At 44.2% G+C, this 19,044-nt stretch overlaps 1 protein-coding gene across 1 annotated transcript in view; it reads left to right on the forward strand.

The window, feature by feature from the left end:
* Positions 1–18,016, forward strand: part of iffo2b (intermediate filament family orphan 2b) — a 46,111-nt gene extending 28,095 nt beyond the window's left edge. Inside the window, exons 2-9 of the mRNA XM_076268495.1 lie at positions 3,454–3,514; positions 8,003–8,098; positions 11,712–11,882; positions 14,119–14,264; positions 15,037–15,211; positions 15,872–15,970; positions 16,755–16,879; positions 17,386–18,016. Of these exons, the coding sequence (XP_076124610.1) occupies positions 3,454–3,514; positions 8,003–8,098; positions 11,712–11,882; positions 14,119–14,264; positions 15,037–15,211; positions 15,872–15,970; positions 16,755–16,879; positions 17,386–17,491 (979 nt within the window). The 3' untranslated portion in view covers positions 17,492–18,016. The remainder of the gene's footprint in view (positions 1–3,453; positions 3,515–8,002; positions 8,099–11,711; positions 11,883–14,118; positions 14,265–15,036; positions 15,212–15,871; positions 15,971–16,754; positions 16,880–17,385) is intronic.
* The last annotated feature ends 1,028 nt before the right edge of the window (positions 18,017–19,044 follow it).

Below are 19,044 nucleotides of genomic sequence, written 5' to 3' on the forward strand. Positions count from 1 at the left end.
GGTGGCCAGTGGTCTTGCACACAGCCACACAGTGACAGCACTCTCCTAATGACTTGCACGGTGTTTACTACTGCTTCACACGTGCTCCAGAGCAGTCTTAGAAGAGAGATGGCCCGGCGCTAGCTGGGTGGCATGCTAACTGGGTGGCATGCTAACTGGATGGCATGCTAGCTGGATGGCATGCTAACTGGGCATGGGCTATCAGGGCAACACAAAGCAAAGGCTTTTATGACATCACATCCAAAAGGTTGTTTCTTCACATTCTGTTGATAATTTTAGGTGAATTTTTAAACATTTCTAAACTAAAAAAAAAACAAAACACACACACACCACATAGCACCTGCTGATCTAGAATGGTGTGCAGAAAGGTATCCAGGTACTCTATATGGATCCCAGCAGAAATGGCTGCATGATTATCCAACTCATTCTGCAGCAGTGGGGCTGTAATACGTCACAGATGCTCTTCACTCTGTGTCTGCTCGTCCCTGTTCTCTCATCATGCAGGTGCTTTGTCACTGGCTGCCCCCCCAACAAGCCCCCCCCCCCCGTGTCAGCCATGCAGGGCCGGTGCGGTGACAAACTGTGTCCTCACAGGAAGTGATGCGCAGCACAGGGCTAGGTGCTGATTGGTTGTATCTGCAGGGTTTAGTGGAGTAGCCATGAACTCTGGTGACCTCTGGAGCTGTGTGTGTGTGTGTGTGTGTGTGTGTGTGTGTGTTGCTTCTCATTGGCAGAAATGCACTAGCACCAGCAGCAGCAGTTTCAGCAGCAGTGGCTCAATCACAGTGTAAGGTACAGAAACACGCACAAGCGCACACACACACACACACACACACACACACACACACAGACACACAGACACACACACACACACACACACACACACACACACACACACACACAGACACACACACACACACACACACACACACAGACACACACACACACACACACACACACAGACACACACACACACACACACACACACACACACACACACACACACACACACACACACACACACACACACACACACACACACACACACACACACACACAGGATGTTTTTTTAACTCCCACCCCACTGGGTGTCTGTTCTCTGCCTCCATTTATTTTAGTTGTTTGCTGTGCCTAATGGTTGCCATAGAAACTGTGAGTGATCAACCAGAAATCACAAGTTTTACAGGAATGTTGGGGAGATGCCTATTTAATTCTCTTGGAGACGTTATAAACATGCCTGTCTGATAAATGTTTTAATAGATTACTTACTTTGATCTCTCTATCAACTGATCAACATGTAATTTAAAGCATAATATCATCTGAAGTGTTTATTTTTTATTATTATAAACCATGAATTATAATTACCCTCTGATAAACCTTGTGAGCCTTAGATGAATCATCTCTTTCCTCTCAGACACACTCGTGCTTACCTTTTTACACTTTTTGAGAACTTTAATGGAAGGTCCCATAAAGCCCCATAAAGGCTTGATTTGTGTATAATGAGCCATATTGTTTGCCTTCTGCTTCCCTGGCCTCAGAGGAAATTAACCATTGGCATATTGGCCAGAGCTTTTTAATGATGCTGTTTCTCATCCTTACACTCTTCAGTGGGGGCATTCATCTCTATACTCCTGCTCCTATTCCTCTGTGGCCATTATGCCCAGTGAAGTATTTCTGCCAGAGAAAGACCTTGACGTAACACTCAGTAGGCAGCTGACTCTGGACCTAATCGGGGTCAGAATTGGACCACACATACATCCAGAAAAATAGAACCACCACTGACAGTCAGACCAAATCAGGAGTGTTGACAAGTGTAACCATTGGCTACTAAACCGCATGACCTCATCAGGCTCAGATCAGCTTCAGCGTCAGCTCAGATGCCATGTGGGTTGATGGCTTGAGTGACTTTTAGGACTCTAATAGAGGGGATTTGGCTCTGGTCACCAGCTAGCTAACACCAGCTAGCAACAGAGAACAGCTATAGTGACCGAGAGCAGGTAACATGACACACACAAACACTCGCCATGAGTGTGAGATCACGCCAGATCTGGGCCATCAGAAGTGGGCTCTTTTGAGTGCGTGTAGCCAGAGAGGGTTAAAGCGGAGCTAGTAATCAAAGATCTTTGATATAGCTCTGAACTGGTTGCTATAATGATGTGGATTTAACAGAATCACTGCATTGATAGCAGATAACTCTGATAGCAGGCCACAGTGGTGAATGCTTTCAGTCTGTAGGTTAGGAATGGGTGATCAGAAGAGCACAGAGAGGAGTGTGACAGGCTGGAGTGTGTGAACATGAGACCTGAGTGAGCTGCTGTGTGTGTGTGATGCGGCCAGGATCTCTGTGCGGGCAGTGCAGTGTAGCGTGGGACTGGCCCAGCTGTTGGGCTAATGTGTATCCTCTTTCAGTTCCACATGGACATGAGATGCATGAGATGCTGCTTGGGTTACACCATGCTTATATTCTGCTGCTCATGAATGGGATATATGATGAAATGTGGCTGTGTGTGTGTGTGTGTGTGTATCCCAGGCCGATTCAAGATCCTTCACTCAACTACACCTCAGCTTGGTTCAAATAATAAGTAATCCAGTTCCCAAGACAATAGTCAAACTTGCATTTTTATTATATATATATATATATATATATATATATAAAAGGTTTATACAGGAGCATGTTATATGATTTATATTTGTGGTATGTCTGGAGCTGTTGTTTGTTGCCTATGGGCTAGTGATCAGGAGAAACAGAAAAAAATATTCTATTCCGTTCTATTCTATAAGCCCTCTGTAGGCATCCTGTCTAAGTGTTCCCAAGGTTCTAAGTAAAGTGTTCCCAAGGTTCTCCTGAGTGTGTGACCCATCTGACTTCAGAGAAGTTTGTCCTGGGTTGAGTTTCAGGTCTAACCTCTTTCTTAGACAAGACGGAAAGTATATAGACAGTAGACGCCAGTGTGTGGGTGTGTGTGTGTGGGTGTGTGTGTGGGTGTATGTGTGATTAAAATATCCACGGTGTCATAAGCAGGTTTAAAATGGATGATGTTTTAGCATGTGTACTTATGTGTTTCTAATTGTTGCACGCAACCAGATTTATGCTCGTCCTCTCATGTGTTAAAGCTCATGTTGTGCTTGTAATTTATTAAGCTGCAGTGGGGTTGGGGACATGTGGTGAGGTGGGATTACACACCTGATCTTCTCTGACTCTCTGTCTCTCTCTCTCTGTGTGTGTGTGTGTGTGTGCGTGTGTGTGTGTGTGTGTGTGTGTGTGTGTGTGTGTGTGTGTCTGTGTGTGTGTGTGTGTGTGTGTGTGTGTGTGTGTGTGCGTGTGTGTGCGTGCGTGCGTGCGTGCGTGCGTGCGTGCGTGCGTGCGTGTGTGCGTGCGTGCGTGCATGCGTGTGTGTGTGTGTGTGTGTGTGTGTGTGTGTGTGTGTGTACGTGCGTGTGTGTGTGTTGCAGATGGGAGGAGGAGCTGTCTAGACGAGAGCAGATGGAGTCTATGGTGGAGACGCTGCAGGAGGTAAACTCACCTTCCCACACTCTCATCTCTCTAACCCAAAACATCAGGCACCTCACCTTCACACTCTATTCTACCTTACTCAGAACATCAGGCACCTCACCTCCACACTCTATTCTACCTTACTCAGAACATCAGGCACCTCACCTCCACACTATTCTACCTTACTCAGAACATCAGGCACCTCACCTCCACACTCTATTCTACCTTACTCAGAACATCAGGCACCTCACCTCCACACTCTATTCTACCTTACTCAGAACATCAGGCACCTCACCTCCACACTCTATTCTACCTTGCGCAAAACATCAGTCAGGAGGGGGATGGCCGCTTAGTGAATCTCAAGTACTTGATAATAACTTCAAATACCACATACAGACATGGCTGAAATTATTGGTGCACGCAATGATACCAAACTGCTACTTTTTTCTCAATTTAATACAAAGTCAAATACATACAGTGATAAGCATAAGTGAGTACATCCATGCTAAAGAGGAATAAAAAATCATATTTTGGAAATTGATCTTAATGCCTTAGTAAAAAATTAGGAAAAATCCAACCTTTAAGGACACCAATTTTCTTTGTGAATGAATAATGCATCATAAATAAATAAATGTTCTTCCTTAAAATACAGGGGTCATAATAAGTACACCATGTTAAATTCCCATAGAGGCAGGCAGATTTTTATTTTTAAAGACCAGTGATTTCATGGATCCAGGATACTATGCATCCTGATGAAGTTCCCTTGGCCTTTGGAATTAAAGTAGCCCCACATAATCACATACCCTTTACCATATGGGTTTATTTCAGTGAGCCTAATAGCTGGTTTGATTTGTATTGAGAGATGATCTTATGGAAAGTACCCCATGCCAATCTCTAGGTCCTAAATTCCTACATTTAGGACAGGAGGCTGCAGATGTAGTACTTTTTCCATTTATAATTGTATTATTTTCAGTTTAAGGACAGTAGCATGTAATTGGAGGTCACCATCAGCTTTTATTTGAGCTTTTTCTGTAATCCACTGTAGAGTTGAAGCAAAGAAGTGTTGCTGTTTTTTGAAATGATGTACATTTTGAATTATATAAATTTACTATAAATATAGTAATAAATAACTAAATGGTTTTGTAACCTGATAATTCGTGGGTTTGCAGAGTTCACATTCTCCAGTCTCTCAGACGTGGGCAAGACGAAGACAGGTTACACTTCGGTTATAACTTCTTTTATTCACACAACCAACCTAGACACACAACACAGCCTAACGCGCGCTCACTTCTCTCCAGCTTCACTCTCTACTAAAACTGTCCGGTGGGGAAACCACTCCCCCCGCAACCAAAACACCCAACTCTCAAATGTATGGGGAACTAAAATCCTAATATGTTAATCATTCACCATTACATTAACAGAGGAATGGATGAAGACTGAATTAAATAAAATGACATTAAACAAAATAATAATATAATAAAATTGTTTACAGTTTCATAATTAACGTTTGCCATTGAGACCAATCCAACTCAGATCTGTTCCAGTGCAGTAGCCTAGTTGGCTTCTTTATATCTCATCTCTGACCTGCATGCCAGTGCTCCTTGACAGTTGTCCTTTCATGTTGTCCTTTGATGTTGCATCATGGCAGCTGTGTGTGTGTGTGTGTGTGTGTGTGTGTGTGTGTGTGTGTGTGTGTGTGTGTGTATGTGTGTGTGTGTGTGTGTGTGTGTGTATGTGTGTGTGTGTGTGTGTGTGTGTGTCAATGCTCCTCTGTGAGGTGGGCGGAAATCGATAGATGGCGGCGTGTGTGTTTGTTGTGGATTAGGGGTCAGCAGAAGAGGTCAGTCCCTAGAGATGGCTGTGATGTATTCCACAGAAATGCTTACATTGAGCAGAAAAGCATGCATTTAACACTTACTGTTAACACTAAACCACATATGGAGGTCCTTTAACATTCACCATCAAGTTTGAAAGAGCATGGCAGTAGCGACAATTGCATCCACTTTTGACTGACAAATGTGTTTTGACAGTTAACTTGGTTACGGGTCACTTCCTGAATGTCTATTTTTGAATGTGATTTGAAATGCATAGGATCTATTGATCTGTTATTGATTAATCTTTTATGGTGATTGCTTTATCAATGTCTCAAAGGCAACATGAGAATTATCAGCAGAGGTATTGAACAGTGTTTGGTCAGAAACTGGTCATGTAGTCAATATTGTGAGATTTGTAGTGATCACCTGCAAACATGCTATGCATGCAAGAAAAGTAGGCTTGTAGGATAGGTCCAGTTCCTCATAGGAGCTGAATGTGGGTTTGAGCTGGCATTGGTCTGCCACAGATCTGTACCTTAATAGAACCTCATCTGTTCTAGACTGCCCACTTTATCAGGGGGGGGGGGGGCTTTTGGACTGCAGTGGGTAGCATAGCATCCATTGGTAAATATCATCATTCTGTGATGACATACAGTTTGTGTTTTGTTCATTAAAGAAAACAACTCATCTCTGTTTAAGTCCATGTACAGAAGTCCTTTGGTTTAAAACCTGTGCTTCATGTTTGTGTTGTCAGTGTTACTAAGGGATTGTTTGTGTCCTTGTGTTTCCATGACCTTTGTTCCTGCATGCTTGTGTTTATACATTTGTGTGTATAAGGCTGTGTGTATACAAGGCATTTGTCCATGTGTGTGTGTGTGTGTGTGTGAGAGTGAGAGAGAGAGAGAGAGAGAGAGAGAGGAGAGAGAGAGAGAGAAAGTGTCCTTGTGTCTGTCTCTATCCCTAGATCTGTATGACTTTGCGTTTCCAGCCTTCTGTTTCTACTGGTGTGTTTTGTCAGTGTTTCTAAATCATCATAGGCCAGTGTGTCCCTGACTGTGTAGGCCGATATCGTATCTTACGTTAGTGTAGATTAGCCTGAGTAAGACTGGAATATTCATTTGCAAGGAAATAGCTTACAGCACAGCCTTGAGGGCATATGCTCACTATGTTAAAGTAAATCAATTCAATGATTAGGCTCAAAATATCATTATACCTCTATGCTATTGTCGAGAGGGTCCCTGCAGACATACTTTTGTAAGTGTATAGAAAATGTATAAAGAAGGACAGGACTGTGCAGTTAGTACATTACTTATTCGCCACCATGTTGCTCACAAGATGCTCAAGTTTTGCATTTCTGATACATGTATTTAAAATAAGTATTTCAAATACAAAATAGTATTTTCTCATTTGTATTTTATTTTGTTGAAAATGGCTTCGTATTTTGTATCAGAATACTTTATAGGTATGTATTTTTGTAGTTATAAAAATACTGCCAAGTAGTTTTGGTAAAACCAATAGCCTACTTTTGGTGATGTGATAACAGATGAGTAACTTGTAGGTTGCTCACACATGCAATACACTTCATCTCATTCCTTCCAACCTCAAGTTTCTTGAGAACTTTAATGACCGGTTTTGAGAACTTTAATCATCGGATGTGGTTGCCCTGTAATGTTGCTCAATCTGGGCATGCATTGACAGTGTCAGAGACCTGTCTCCACTTTGTACTGCTTGACGAAGTTGAGTTGTGACTTGTGACTTTTTGAGTGCATCTCTGATACAGTATTTAGGCTTTAAGATGTAACAGGCAGGTCAGCATAGTTGGTCTGTTGACTGTTTGCCGGTTATGGCATGTCTTGTAGACAGAGAAAAGCTGTTGCTCTCAAACACTGTCCACTTAATCAACAGAGTCAGTGTACTGATGAAGGAATAGATCAAATAGACAGATATGGAAGGTCATGCTCAATTGAAAGTATTTTTAGTACTTTCAAAATACAAAATACAGTATTTTATTTTAATACATGGTTTGGCTAATGCATTTTGTAGTTTATTTTGATACACTTAAAATTAGGGTTTAAAATTATTTGATATGTTTTAAAATACATTTTGATGTATTTTTGCCCTGGGTAGCATCGATTGTTTTTTCTTTTTCTCATACTGACAGTACTCAGTGACTGAGAAACAGAGATCTATGTGAAAAATGGGCAGAGTTTTCCTTTTTAATGCATCAGGAGGGTGTATACATACATAGCCCTACTGTACAGCTATGTACCAGCTAGCTACCATTACACTCAACACCAACTAATCTACATCCAAGCTGGGTTTGAGGCTGCACACTGCGCAGATGCACAACAATTCTTGACTTTGTTTGGGTGGGCAAGAAACAATGCTTGGGTGGGCACACTGACCCCTGCCTAGAGCTGGCCCTGTCCAACAAGTTAGTAAGGATGAATAGGTAAAACACAGACTGCACAATCAGTCCTTTCTTATTCCCTTTCTTTACACTTCCAAAGGTAAAGGGTCTGTTTGGTCTGTTTTGTCTGACCGTAGGTTTCCTTATAAATGTATTTTAAGGCACATGTATCTATCTGTTTTAGGCACCTATCTGTATGTCTCAATGTCTGTGTTTGTGTGCATTTCAATGTAAATTAAAAGTGTGTGTGTGTGTGTGTGTGTGTGTGTGTGTGTGTGTGTCCAGAGTGCCCAGGAGTCTGAGGTGATCCAAGACGAGCTCAGTGAGAAGGTGGACAGACTGAAAGCTGAGCTGGTGGTCTTTAAAAGTCTTGTTAGTGACGTAAGTATCTCTGTAAGTAATTAATTCTGAATAAGTAAGTAAGTCATTCTGAAACAAAAGTATACATGCGTTTATACCCAAGGACCTCTTAAACTGACTGAAAAGGCTCCTTTGTCCGTAACCTTGAAAAACATGAATAAAACCTTTAAGTCCTTCTTTTCCCACTTTTTAACAACTTACTTTAGATTGTAGGCCACTGTGTTACAAATGCCAGGTCATGGTTCTAAGACGCAGAGCCGAATAAAGCTCACTTTACTGTGTGCACTGGGTGTGGTGGTGGATCCCTAGCGTGGCCCATGTGCATTAATAACTCTGATGCCTCTGTCTCGTTATCCCCCTCTGCACCACGCCAGGGCTCAGCCTTTGTTTGATATTTCTCTGAGCTGATGCGCCTGATGACATATGTGTTATATTCAGCCCTCTCGGTGTTGATGCGTTTGACACCAGTGTTGCACTCTGTCCTCTCACGTGTTGATGCTGACTCACAACAGATGATCTACGAGCTGTGTGTGGGCCACTCTGGCCACTCTGGGTCTGCTCCGGGTCTGCTCTGGGTCTGCTCCGGGTCTGCTCCGGGTCTGCTCCGGGTCTGCTCCGGGTCTGCTCCGGGTCTGACGGATCCCAGACGGAAACCTAATGACCGCCAGTCTGAGCTCTGACTCTGGTGATGCTGTTGGAAAGGCCCCTGTGTGTCAGCCATATTTGGGAATTTCTTTGTGTGTGTGTGTGAGTGTAGGTGTGTGTGTGTGTGTGTGTGTGTGTGTGTGTGTGTGTCTGTGTGTGTGTGTGTGTGTGTGTGTGTGTGTGTGTGTGTGTGTGTGTTTCAGAGGAACATCTCAGCACTCAGCCTGAGAACAGACAACAGTTTGTGCAGGCTGTTGGCCACATGCCTTCTACTCCTCTCTCCTCTCCCCTCCTTTTTAACATCTTTTCTCTGTCACCCTCTTCTCTCCAAACACCTCCTCTCTCCTCCTCCTCTTCCCTCAAGTGTCCTCCAATCTCCTTTACTTACACCTTCACTTCCTCTCCTACCTCTCCTATGCTCCTCTCTTCTCCTCTTCTCTTTTCTCTTCACTGCATTCCTCTCCTTCTGTTCCTTTCATCTCTCAATATCTCCTCTCTTCTCTCTTCTCCTTTTCCTCCTTTTTCCCTCTCTTCTCATCCTCTCTTCCTCCCTCTCTCCTCTCCTCTCCTCCCCCCTCCTCTCCTTGTTTTTAACGGCCAGTCAGAGGGGCTGCTGCAGCTACAGGCCTGTAATCGATCAGCACTGGCCCACTTTATGAGGAATGAATAAACCATCCGCCCAGTGTTTACGTTCCTGATTAATTCCTCTCCCTGTCACACACACACACACACACGCGCACGTGCAGAGTCAGACACACACAGACAACCCACCCCCCTCATACACACACATTCACTGACACATACATAAATAAGGACACACACTGAACAGAAGCAGACCATGTTTAGGATTCCAGTGAATTTCTCTGCCACACTAGCAGCACTCATATTCACACAGAGAACACACTCGCACAGAAGCCAGACCATTTCAAGATGTCAGATAGACGTATCATTCTGTAACACATTTGTAGACACACACACATACATGTACACACACACACACACACACACACACACACACACACACACACACACACACACACAAACAAACACACACACACACACACACACCCACACACACACACACACACACACACACACACACACACACACACACACAAACAAACAAACAAACAAACACCATGAGCATCATCCTCATCCTTCATATACAACCTAAACATTCCAATACTTACACACACGCACATGCACGCACTCACACAAATTTGTACGCACACACGCACACACACATGTTTTACATGTCATGTTTTATTCCCTCTGATGTTCCCACAGTGAGGCTGTATGGTGTGTGTCTCTCCTCTTAGCTCATGCTGGTGTAGGCTCAACTCTTAATCTCAGGTGGGATTTCATTTGCAATCTCAGGTGGAATATAAACTGTGATCTCAAGTCTAATCTCAGGTGGAATATAAACTGTGATCTCAAGTGTACTTGTCAGGAGGACCTCAGGGTCTAATCTCGACTCTACTCTCAAGTGTACTGTCATATACTCTCAAATGGAATCCCAGGTGGAATCTCACCTGTAAAGGTATAAATCCAGGTGTACCCTCAGTTTATCCTCAGATCCTGAGGCCTGTAGATTATTCCCCCGAGATCACACCACCTGTGCTTTGTCATCTTGCTCCCTTTAAAGGGTGTCAGTCGTCTGGGCTTGCAGCCCAAACCTGCCGAGTCGCGCTGGAAGCTGCTGGACCTTAAAGTAAGATGCTCTCTGCCTGTCCCTACGGCTAATGTCTAACAGTGTGTGACTAGTGTGGCTACTGGACACTTGTCTTACAGACGCCCAGCATGGTGTGGGGGTAGGGTAGGGTAGGAGGGGCTGAGCCTTTGGCCTGTGTACCCCTGCAGGGCCAGATTCCTGTGCATGGATTTGAAGTCTAGTCGGGACTAAATGAGAACTTAAATGCACATCTCCCTGAAAAGCCTTTGTAGTCTAGGACTAGGCTTAATCTATGTATGGAAAACTGATTCATAATGTCTAACTCACCTGGTAGTACACTTCCTGAAGGCATTGTTGTACAGCCACCATTGTTAAATGACAGAGACTATAGTTTTGAACACTTTCTGTCATATTTATTGTGGTGATTGTACAATGATGGAAATGCACTTCAGGGTGTGACTGCGAGGCAGTCAGTCAGACAAGACCGTCAGACAATCAAGACTAATACTATTGTGCTCTGCATAATATGGAGATGGTTTCAAGCAGGTTATTTCGGTGTTTCCTTACTGAAATGGTGTGACTGTGCAGTGTGATTAGCAACAGGCTTTTCTAATACCGCAGGGGAGACGACGTGGCCTGATTGCATTTCAGTCTGCTTTTTGATTGGTCTGGTTGATGTGGTGTCATATCCAGCCGTGGGGTGGCAACTCGGTGAAAACAAACAGCTACTGGAACTTAAGTCAACTAATCATAAAGCTACTGTAGGTTTTGCAACTTTTTGTCTTTTTTCGATTATTTAGCAAAGCCCTGCTACAAGGAAATGTCAGACACTGATTTTGACATCTGTTTCTTTTCACTGAGTGGCCTTGCAACGTGATCACGCCGTTCACCGAGCAGATGAATTGCCATGGTTTTTGGTGGAATTGTCTTTCAGTCAGAACCTGTTAAGTCTAACATGAAGTAGAAGTAGAAGAATGTTTTCCTAAAGTAATGTTAATCTAAACTACAGTGACCAAAGGTACATGGTGAAGTAGAGTCCCGACCCCACTGATCGTGATCGACTCCGTGCATGGTGTTACACTACGACCTCATGTCAGTACTACAATGACACATCAACATCTACAGATACATAGAGTGTCTACAAACACTCTTTCAACACTTTCTTTTTAAACAATAATATTTGTATTTTTCCAAATACATGTAAACCTCCAAATCTCTTGCAACTCCTTGCAGCAGTTTATAAACGGAGGCCCTAACTGCTAAAGTTAACAGGTCTTACCTCTGCTAACAGAAGCCCACTCTTCTCTCATGGTGTAGCAAATGTCAGAGCTGGACACGAAGATCCAGGAGAAAGCCATGAAGGTGGACATGGACATCTGCCGACGCATCGATATCACAGCCAAGCTGTGTGACGTGGCCCAGCAGAGGAACTCCGAGGACATGTCCCTCATGTTCAACGTCAGCCCGTCCAGAACGCTGCCAGACAGGGTGGGTGAAGCTCGCATCGTCTCTCTCTCTCTCTCTCTCTCTCTCTCTCTCTCTCTCTCTCTCTCTCTCTCTCTCTCTCTCTCTCTTTCTCTCTCTCTCTCTCTCTCTATCTTTCTGTCTCTCCCTCTCTCTCTCTATCTTTCTGTCTGTTTCGCTCTCTTTGTCTGTATGTCTGTGTGTGTGTGTGTCAGTCTGCTTCATTCTTTGTCCATGTATAGACACATGCACATACAGATAGTAGTATACATATATAAGGACTTTCTCTCCTCAACACACACACACATCTCTCAAGAAGAAGTAATTCAGAGGAATGCAAAACACATGCACATACACACACTCATACACACACACACACACACACACACACACACACACAGACAAGGGGTCATTTGTTTAATTCCGTTTAGCCAACCCAGAGATATTGGCCAAAATGTTAAAGCTATCCCCATCTCAGCAAAAAAACAAGTTACTTGTGAGGTAGCCTATAATGTTCGATCAACTTCTGAAGATGACAAGCACAACAATAGCCTAAATGCATAGCCTAGTGTTTTTGTTTTTAAATAGACCGCCATCTCCAAAACATATTGAATCGGACCAATCGGGTGCAATGTCCGTGAGGAATCTGGTCAGCAACAACTGTATGTTTAGGTTGCTGTTTCTCCTGAATCTCTTGGCTAAAATTTTCCTCAGAATAATTACGAGTGGATAGCCTATTTATGATGACTTCTTGAAGAGGCCAAAAGCCAAAACACGGAGTTATCAGACCAAAGAAAACGGAAACTTTCCTGTTCTCACACAGCAAGCGTCTGAACGAGGAAGAAAAACTTTAACTTTTTTATCCATATTTTATTTCTAGGTCGTTTTACAGTAAGATACGTCAATGAGTGGTAGATAAGAGGTTAAGGAATGTGTTTGTGGTGAAATTAGAAAATACATAATTTAGTAATTTTTCGAACCTCTCTGCATTCAAATCGATATCTCGAAATGGATTTCCTGACATAGGACTCATTTCGTCGTGGCATTCCCCATATGCATAAATCTACTGGTTAAGACACAATATGCCAATTTGTTGTTTGAAGAGGAACCAAGGGGTTATTCTAAATGGAGAATTAAATATTTAATCAAGCATTACGCATATACGATACCCACTGTGCTACCTAACCACAGTCAAACTATTACATAATATCAGACCTGTACAAATGTCTCTCTCCAGTGCCTCTTTCTCTCTTGCACATACTCTCAGATACACATCGGCACACAGACACACATGCACAATGCACATAGACAAAAACACACAAACACACACCTGAGTTACATACCCTGTTTCTTTCGGTGCTCTCCCTCATTCCCTCGTACACACACACACACACACACACACACACACACACACACACACACACACACACTCACCTACCACAGGGAGAAGTGCTGATCCGGTGACTTTGCTCAGCTTGCACACAAGGTTATCACATTGCAGTGATGGAGCTGGCCCGAGCCCAACTGCAGCCTGTCAGAAGCAGGCCACATCCAGAGCCCTCCAGCTTGGATCTGGCACCACCAGCAGCAGCACCAGCAGCAGCACTCTATCAGCTCCACAATTCTATCACACACACAGAAGCAGGCCAGAGTCCTCCAGCTTCGACTCAACGCCCCAGCCGCAATGGCAGCAGCTCTCTATCAGTCTGCCATAATAATATTACAGACACATTTAGATCAGGGTATCTGGACAGTAAAATGTAATTTATTAGGTGAAATAACCTGACTAGACGTTATGAACTTGATAGTACATGTACAGTGACTGCATATCATGCAAGAATAATATTTAGTGTGATACAGCCACAGTGAGTGTTGGCTATCAGAGCAGCATCTATGGCGGGATAGTAAAACTGGATCCTGCCTCAGAGTCTATCATAAGACACATAAACAGAATCCACTGTTGTGAATCATAGTAACAGTGCAGCCTATAGGCAGTGTATCACAGAGGTATCACATTAGTTACTGGACATCAGATCCAATCATCACCAGACATAATAATAATATTGCAGCCACAGCCATAACACCCAGGCCTGCACATCATAATGGTTTTCACAATGTTAGATCCGGCTTTCACAAGGTTGAGCTGAACTTGACAGTAAGATTGCCTATATGTCAGATTATCTGTATTTAGATATGCGTGTGTGTGTGTGTGTGTGTGTGTGTGTGTGTGTGTGTGTGTGTGTGTGTGTGTGTTTTGTAGGGGGCAGTAGCATGCAGAAGGAAGGAGCGTAAGGTGACGTCAGACGAGGAGAGTTCTGAGATGGACGCTGATCCTAGCACATCAGAGGAGGAGGTGCCCGGCTCCCTCAACATCACGGACGAGATGAAACGCATGCTCAACCAACTGTGAGTCACACCTCAACTCTTAACTTTAACCTTTAACCTCTACAGGCTCATCATGACTGAGGGTTAGTCAAGTTGGTTCCATTCAAGTACTGATAATACATTCCTGCCCAAATGCAATGTGGCAAAAACAAACAGCACTCTTTTCAAAACTAGATCTGAGCCGTCTAATTTTATCATTGGTGACCTTATGAAAACTAGCCATTAGTTGCCTATGGTGAGGAGCCATTACTGTACAACACATTCACTGCAGCTGTTTCCTAGAGCAGGCTGTTTGCAGAGTCTGATGTCATTCTGCTGTAGAGTTCCACCCACTGGTGATACGTGGTACTGCATTAATACTGAACATAAAAGCACTCTGCTGAGTTCACAGAGTTCACATTCATATATCAAGTCCAGCTAACAGTGAGACTAATGCTGTGGAGTAGGCATATTTAATATGGCTCTTTTTGTATGGATCTCATGAGAGGATGTACTCACGCCAGTGTAAGTGTCCAGCGTGTGACCTCTGGTGCTGTCCTTGCTGTGTGTGTGTGTGTAGCCTACAGTCTGCAGTGTGTCTCTACTGCTGCATACACTCTTCTCTTTCTTCTCTCTGTCTCTTTGCATGGACTTCTTCTGCCTGTGTGTCCGTGTTGTGTGTGTGTGTGTGTGTTGTGTTCACTTTCTCCTTCTCTTTTTTTTCTCCCCTCCTGTCCTCTCTTTTCCTCCTGTCCTCTCCTCCTCTCATCCTCCCGCCACACAGCCATTGCTCTGACACCTCCCTTATTGCCAGGAAAGAGACGTTCGACATCGACGACGACGACTGTGACAGTCTGACGTGGGAGGAGAACGAGGAGACCCTGCTGCTGTGGGAGGACTTCACCAACTACAACGTGCCGTATGCCTTCAACAACAACAACAACAACAACCCCGGCACAGTGGAGAGCCACGGAGAGGGCGGAGAGCCTGTAAGGCTTCACACCGCTCGACATATCAGCACACCTACACAGTTACTCAGTCACATGAGCTCCGACTATGTCTGAACTAGTACTACTAGCACTCCTTTAGAGTGGTATGTAGATAGAGCTCACAGTGGCAGTGTTTTTAGTTAAGTATTCAGATTTCAGTGATGTTAAATGGAATTTGTGAGCTGGTTTTATGAAGACATTCAGCCTAGTCCAGTAAAGCTCAAACGTTGTCCGTAGACATATAGGCCCACTAATGCCAAGACAGTACAGGCACTCATAACACTAAACGGTCAGCATCAATCAAATCAACTGTTACAGCAATAAATGGGGAATATACTGTTTTCAGTCCACAGGAGTGCTGCTAGAAATATTTGGCCCTGTGAATGAATATAATATTGGGCCTCCCCAGTAATAATGATGATGGTCATTAAATTCTATGGGGGCCCCTATCAGTGCAGGGCCCTTTGAATCTTAACCCTCCTCCCCTTACAACACCCCTATTGGTCAGTGTCTGGGCATCGCACCTGTGCTTGTGCTTAGTCTGGAGGGTATAGTCCAGAGTTCATGGAGGTCAGAGTTCATGGAGTCCATAAGTTGCTCCTTCGGCACAGTTTCCATAGGGGGCGCTAAAGAGTCTGCTGTGCTGCCTGTGTCCCCCAGGTGTCCCAGGAGGGGAGTTTGGGCAGCCTGATCGACGAGACCGAGACTCTGTTCAAGAACAGAGAGCAGGAGTACCAGAAGACCATTGGAGAGATTGAGGTGAGTCAGAAGACTTTGACATGTTCATATGGAATGAATAACTCAATAAATCAGTGAATCAGGGGAATCAATGAATAGACAAGTCAGTGAAGCATAATAAGTATTGAATAAATAAATTAACTTTCTCTGATTTTCCATATGTGACATCATTGCTGTGAAATGAAATGAAATTAAATGTATTCTCGGACACCTGCAGTAGAGAATTATGGAGAGTTTGATCTGGATTTGTTTGACTTTGTCCAGTTCCCTCGTGTCCTTGTGATAAGGCATCTGTCTTGATTGGTTGAGGTTTCTGAGTGACTCTGATTTGTTCTCTGCTGATGTTCTGTCCTGATTTGTGAGAAGTAATGCATCTAGCCAGAGCGCATACCTATCCCCAATACATCTTTTTCTGACCTGTCTTTGTCTCTTTCTTTCCATCTTTCTTTTTCTCTCTATCTCTCTCTCACTCTACTTGTCACTGTTCTGTACCACTCTTCAACTTCTCTCTCACCCCCCGCCCCCCTTTTTTTCCCCTTCCTCTTGCCTTGGTCCCTCCCTGTATAATGTTGCTCATGATGGGCAAATGGGCATAATGGACCAATGAAAGTGGAATGGTGGAAATAGGGGCGGTTTGATTGGGATTTCAGCACTGCATGTGTTTTATTGATGCAATCATGTAAGAAAGCGAGTCAGTGGTCTAATGAAGGAGCGCTAAACCTCTCCATCATTCTTTCTCTCTCCCTCTCTCTATCCCTGTACGCCTCTCCCTCCCTCTATCTCTCTCCCGCTCCCCCTCTCTCAGGAGGAGTTGGCCACGGCTAAGTCAGACATGAACAGACACCTGCATGAGTACATGGAGATGTGCAGCATGAAGAGAGGCCTGGACGTGCAGATGGAGACCTGCAGGAGGATGATCAAGGGGGGCAGGTAGGCCTACTACACTCATCTCACCTCATCTCATCTAAGGTTAAGGTTAAGGTTATAAATAAGGTTATAAATAGAATAGATTAAGGTTATAAATAATGTATTCTCCGTCTGCACTATCTGTACTGTTGCAGTTCAAACCAATAGATCTGAGGATTGCTGTTTATAGATCATTAGATAGGGTGCAACGTAAATCACTGTTGATGTCATGACTAATCGAATTTCATTTTAACATTTTTAAAAGACAAGGCCAAAGATGTTTTTTCTTTTTCCTCACCTCTCCCTCACACCTCTGCCTCTTCTTTTCTCTCTTCTGTTCTGTTTCTCTGTTCATCCTTTTCTGTGGGTCTTCTGTATTGCTCCGTCCCCTGTTTCTTTCTTATCATTCAACTCCTTCTCTCCCTCTATCCCTCCTTCTTCCCTCTCTCTCTCTCTCTCTCTCTCTCTCTCTCTCTCCCTCTCTCTGTCCTCCCATCCCTTCTGTATTGCTCTCTCTCCCTCCCTGGCAGAAACTCTCCTTCCATCAGCTCAGTGGCCAGCAGTGACTCAGGGAACACTGATGAGATCCAGGACGAGTTGGAAAAGGACGGCGAAGTGGAGGGACCAGTCAGCTGATTCCAGCTGCATCTGGCCCCGCCCACCCCTCCTCACACAAGGACAGACAGCCAATGAGCTTCTTTTTTTGGCTCCTGGGCAACCCAGCGTTCCGCTGGCGGCCTCTACCAATCCCAGGCCACGGCCATATGACGGACAGGTCTCGACCCGACCCACCACACAAAGAATTGGTGCTTAAAAAATCTCCACTCCAGCGGAGAGTGGTGGTGAGGAGGGGTGTGTTTTTTATGCCCCCTTTTGCTTCTCAAGTGTTTAAAGTAACAAAACGTAGAACCGTTTAAAGCTGCACGCGTCACGTCGTGTCACGCTGTGTCGTGACCATGTTTCCTGATCTGCCAGCCACCCCCACTGGGCTCCTCACTGACCTCACAGAGCCAACACACCCTCATATACCTGTCAATCAAAACCACCTGCCAATCAAAGCTAGTCCTCTTCAGACTTCATGATAAAAGTACCCTCTCCACTCTGAAATCACAGTACAGTGCTCAAACGCCCAGATAGCTACTAGGGTTGCTTTCACACCTACCTTGTTTCAGTTTGGTCTGGACCTTCAATAGCAGGTATGAAAGGGCCCTTGGCCATGGTACCGCGGTACACACCCAAATATCAAAATTTGGTTTGATCCTCTACTTTGACCCTCTAATGACAGAAAACTACTCATCAAGCACGACACTACTCAAGCAACAGGCACAGAACTTGCTAGCACAGTAAAAAGAACAGCTCTGCTTTCTGAACGGTGGTGCATGGGACAGATCAGCTCAGACATTGTTTCCACTTTCACCAAGAAAATGAAATGGCTGACACTGGTATGGCCCTAGTCTTGGTCTCCTGTTGATCCAGAGCAGAGCCAGGCCAGAGTGGTTTACTGTGTGCCCCCTCATGTTCCCCCTCTGTCAGGTCTCAATGGGAGCTGGGTGGTGTGTGTGTGTGTGTGTGTGTGTGTGTGTGTGTGTGTGTGTGTGTGTGTGTGTGTGTGTGTGTGTGTGTGTGTGTGTGTGTGTGTGTGTGTGTGTGTGTGTGCACAGAACAGTGTAGGTTCTGCCCAAGGAATGCTCTGTTCTAAAGTTCTATGCAATCGGATAGCCTTATTTCAGGACAGATGGTTTCGTTATTTGCCTTTGATTAGCTGGACAGATGTGTGTACCTGTTCAACATTGTGTGTCTGTGTGAGGACAGCAAGTATGGAACAGTGCCCCCCCCCCCCCAACACACACACACACACACATACAGAGACAATGTTAGAAATCCAGTAGCAATGATCTCCCAACTGAACCAAGTCATACATTTCCATATTTACAAGCCCATCAAATCTCAGCTACTCTGAGACAGGATCTGTGACAGGATCCTATGCATTGGAATTTAATAAATGGACTTACACTAATATTTAAAATACAGAATGTCTTACGTAGGTCTATTGTGGCTGTAAAGAGTTTACCTGTCTGAGTTCACATATTTGTTTCATTATACGTCAAATCAGTGTTAGCCTTACAACACTGTTAGTGGGCTAACATAATCATCCATTTAAGTTGTATCATTATGACCAGCAGGGGGCA

This window comes from Alosa pseudoharengus, unplaced genomic scaffold (assembly GCF_046254945.1).
Source record: "Alosa pseudoharengus isolate Yale_2024_CS ecotype anadromous, Long Island Sound unplaced genomic scaffold, YU_APseudo_1.1 YU_APseudo_1.1_scf_5, whole genome shotgun sequence".
NCBI lineage: Eukaryota > Metazoa > Chordata > Actinopteri > Clupeiformes > Clupeidae > Alosa > Alosa pseudoharengus.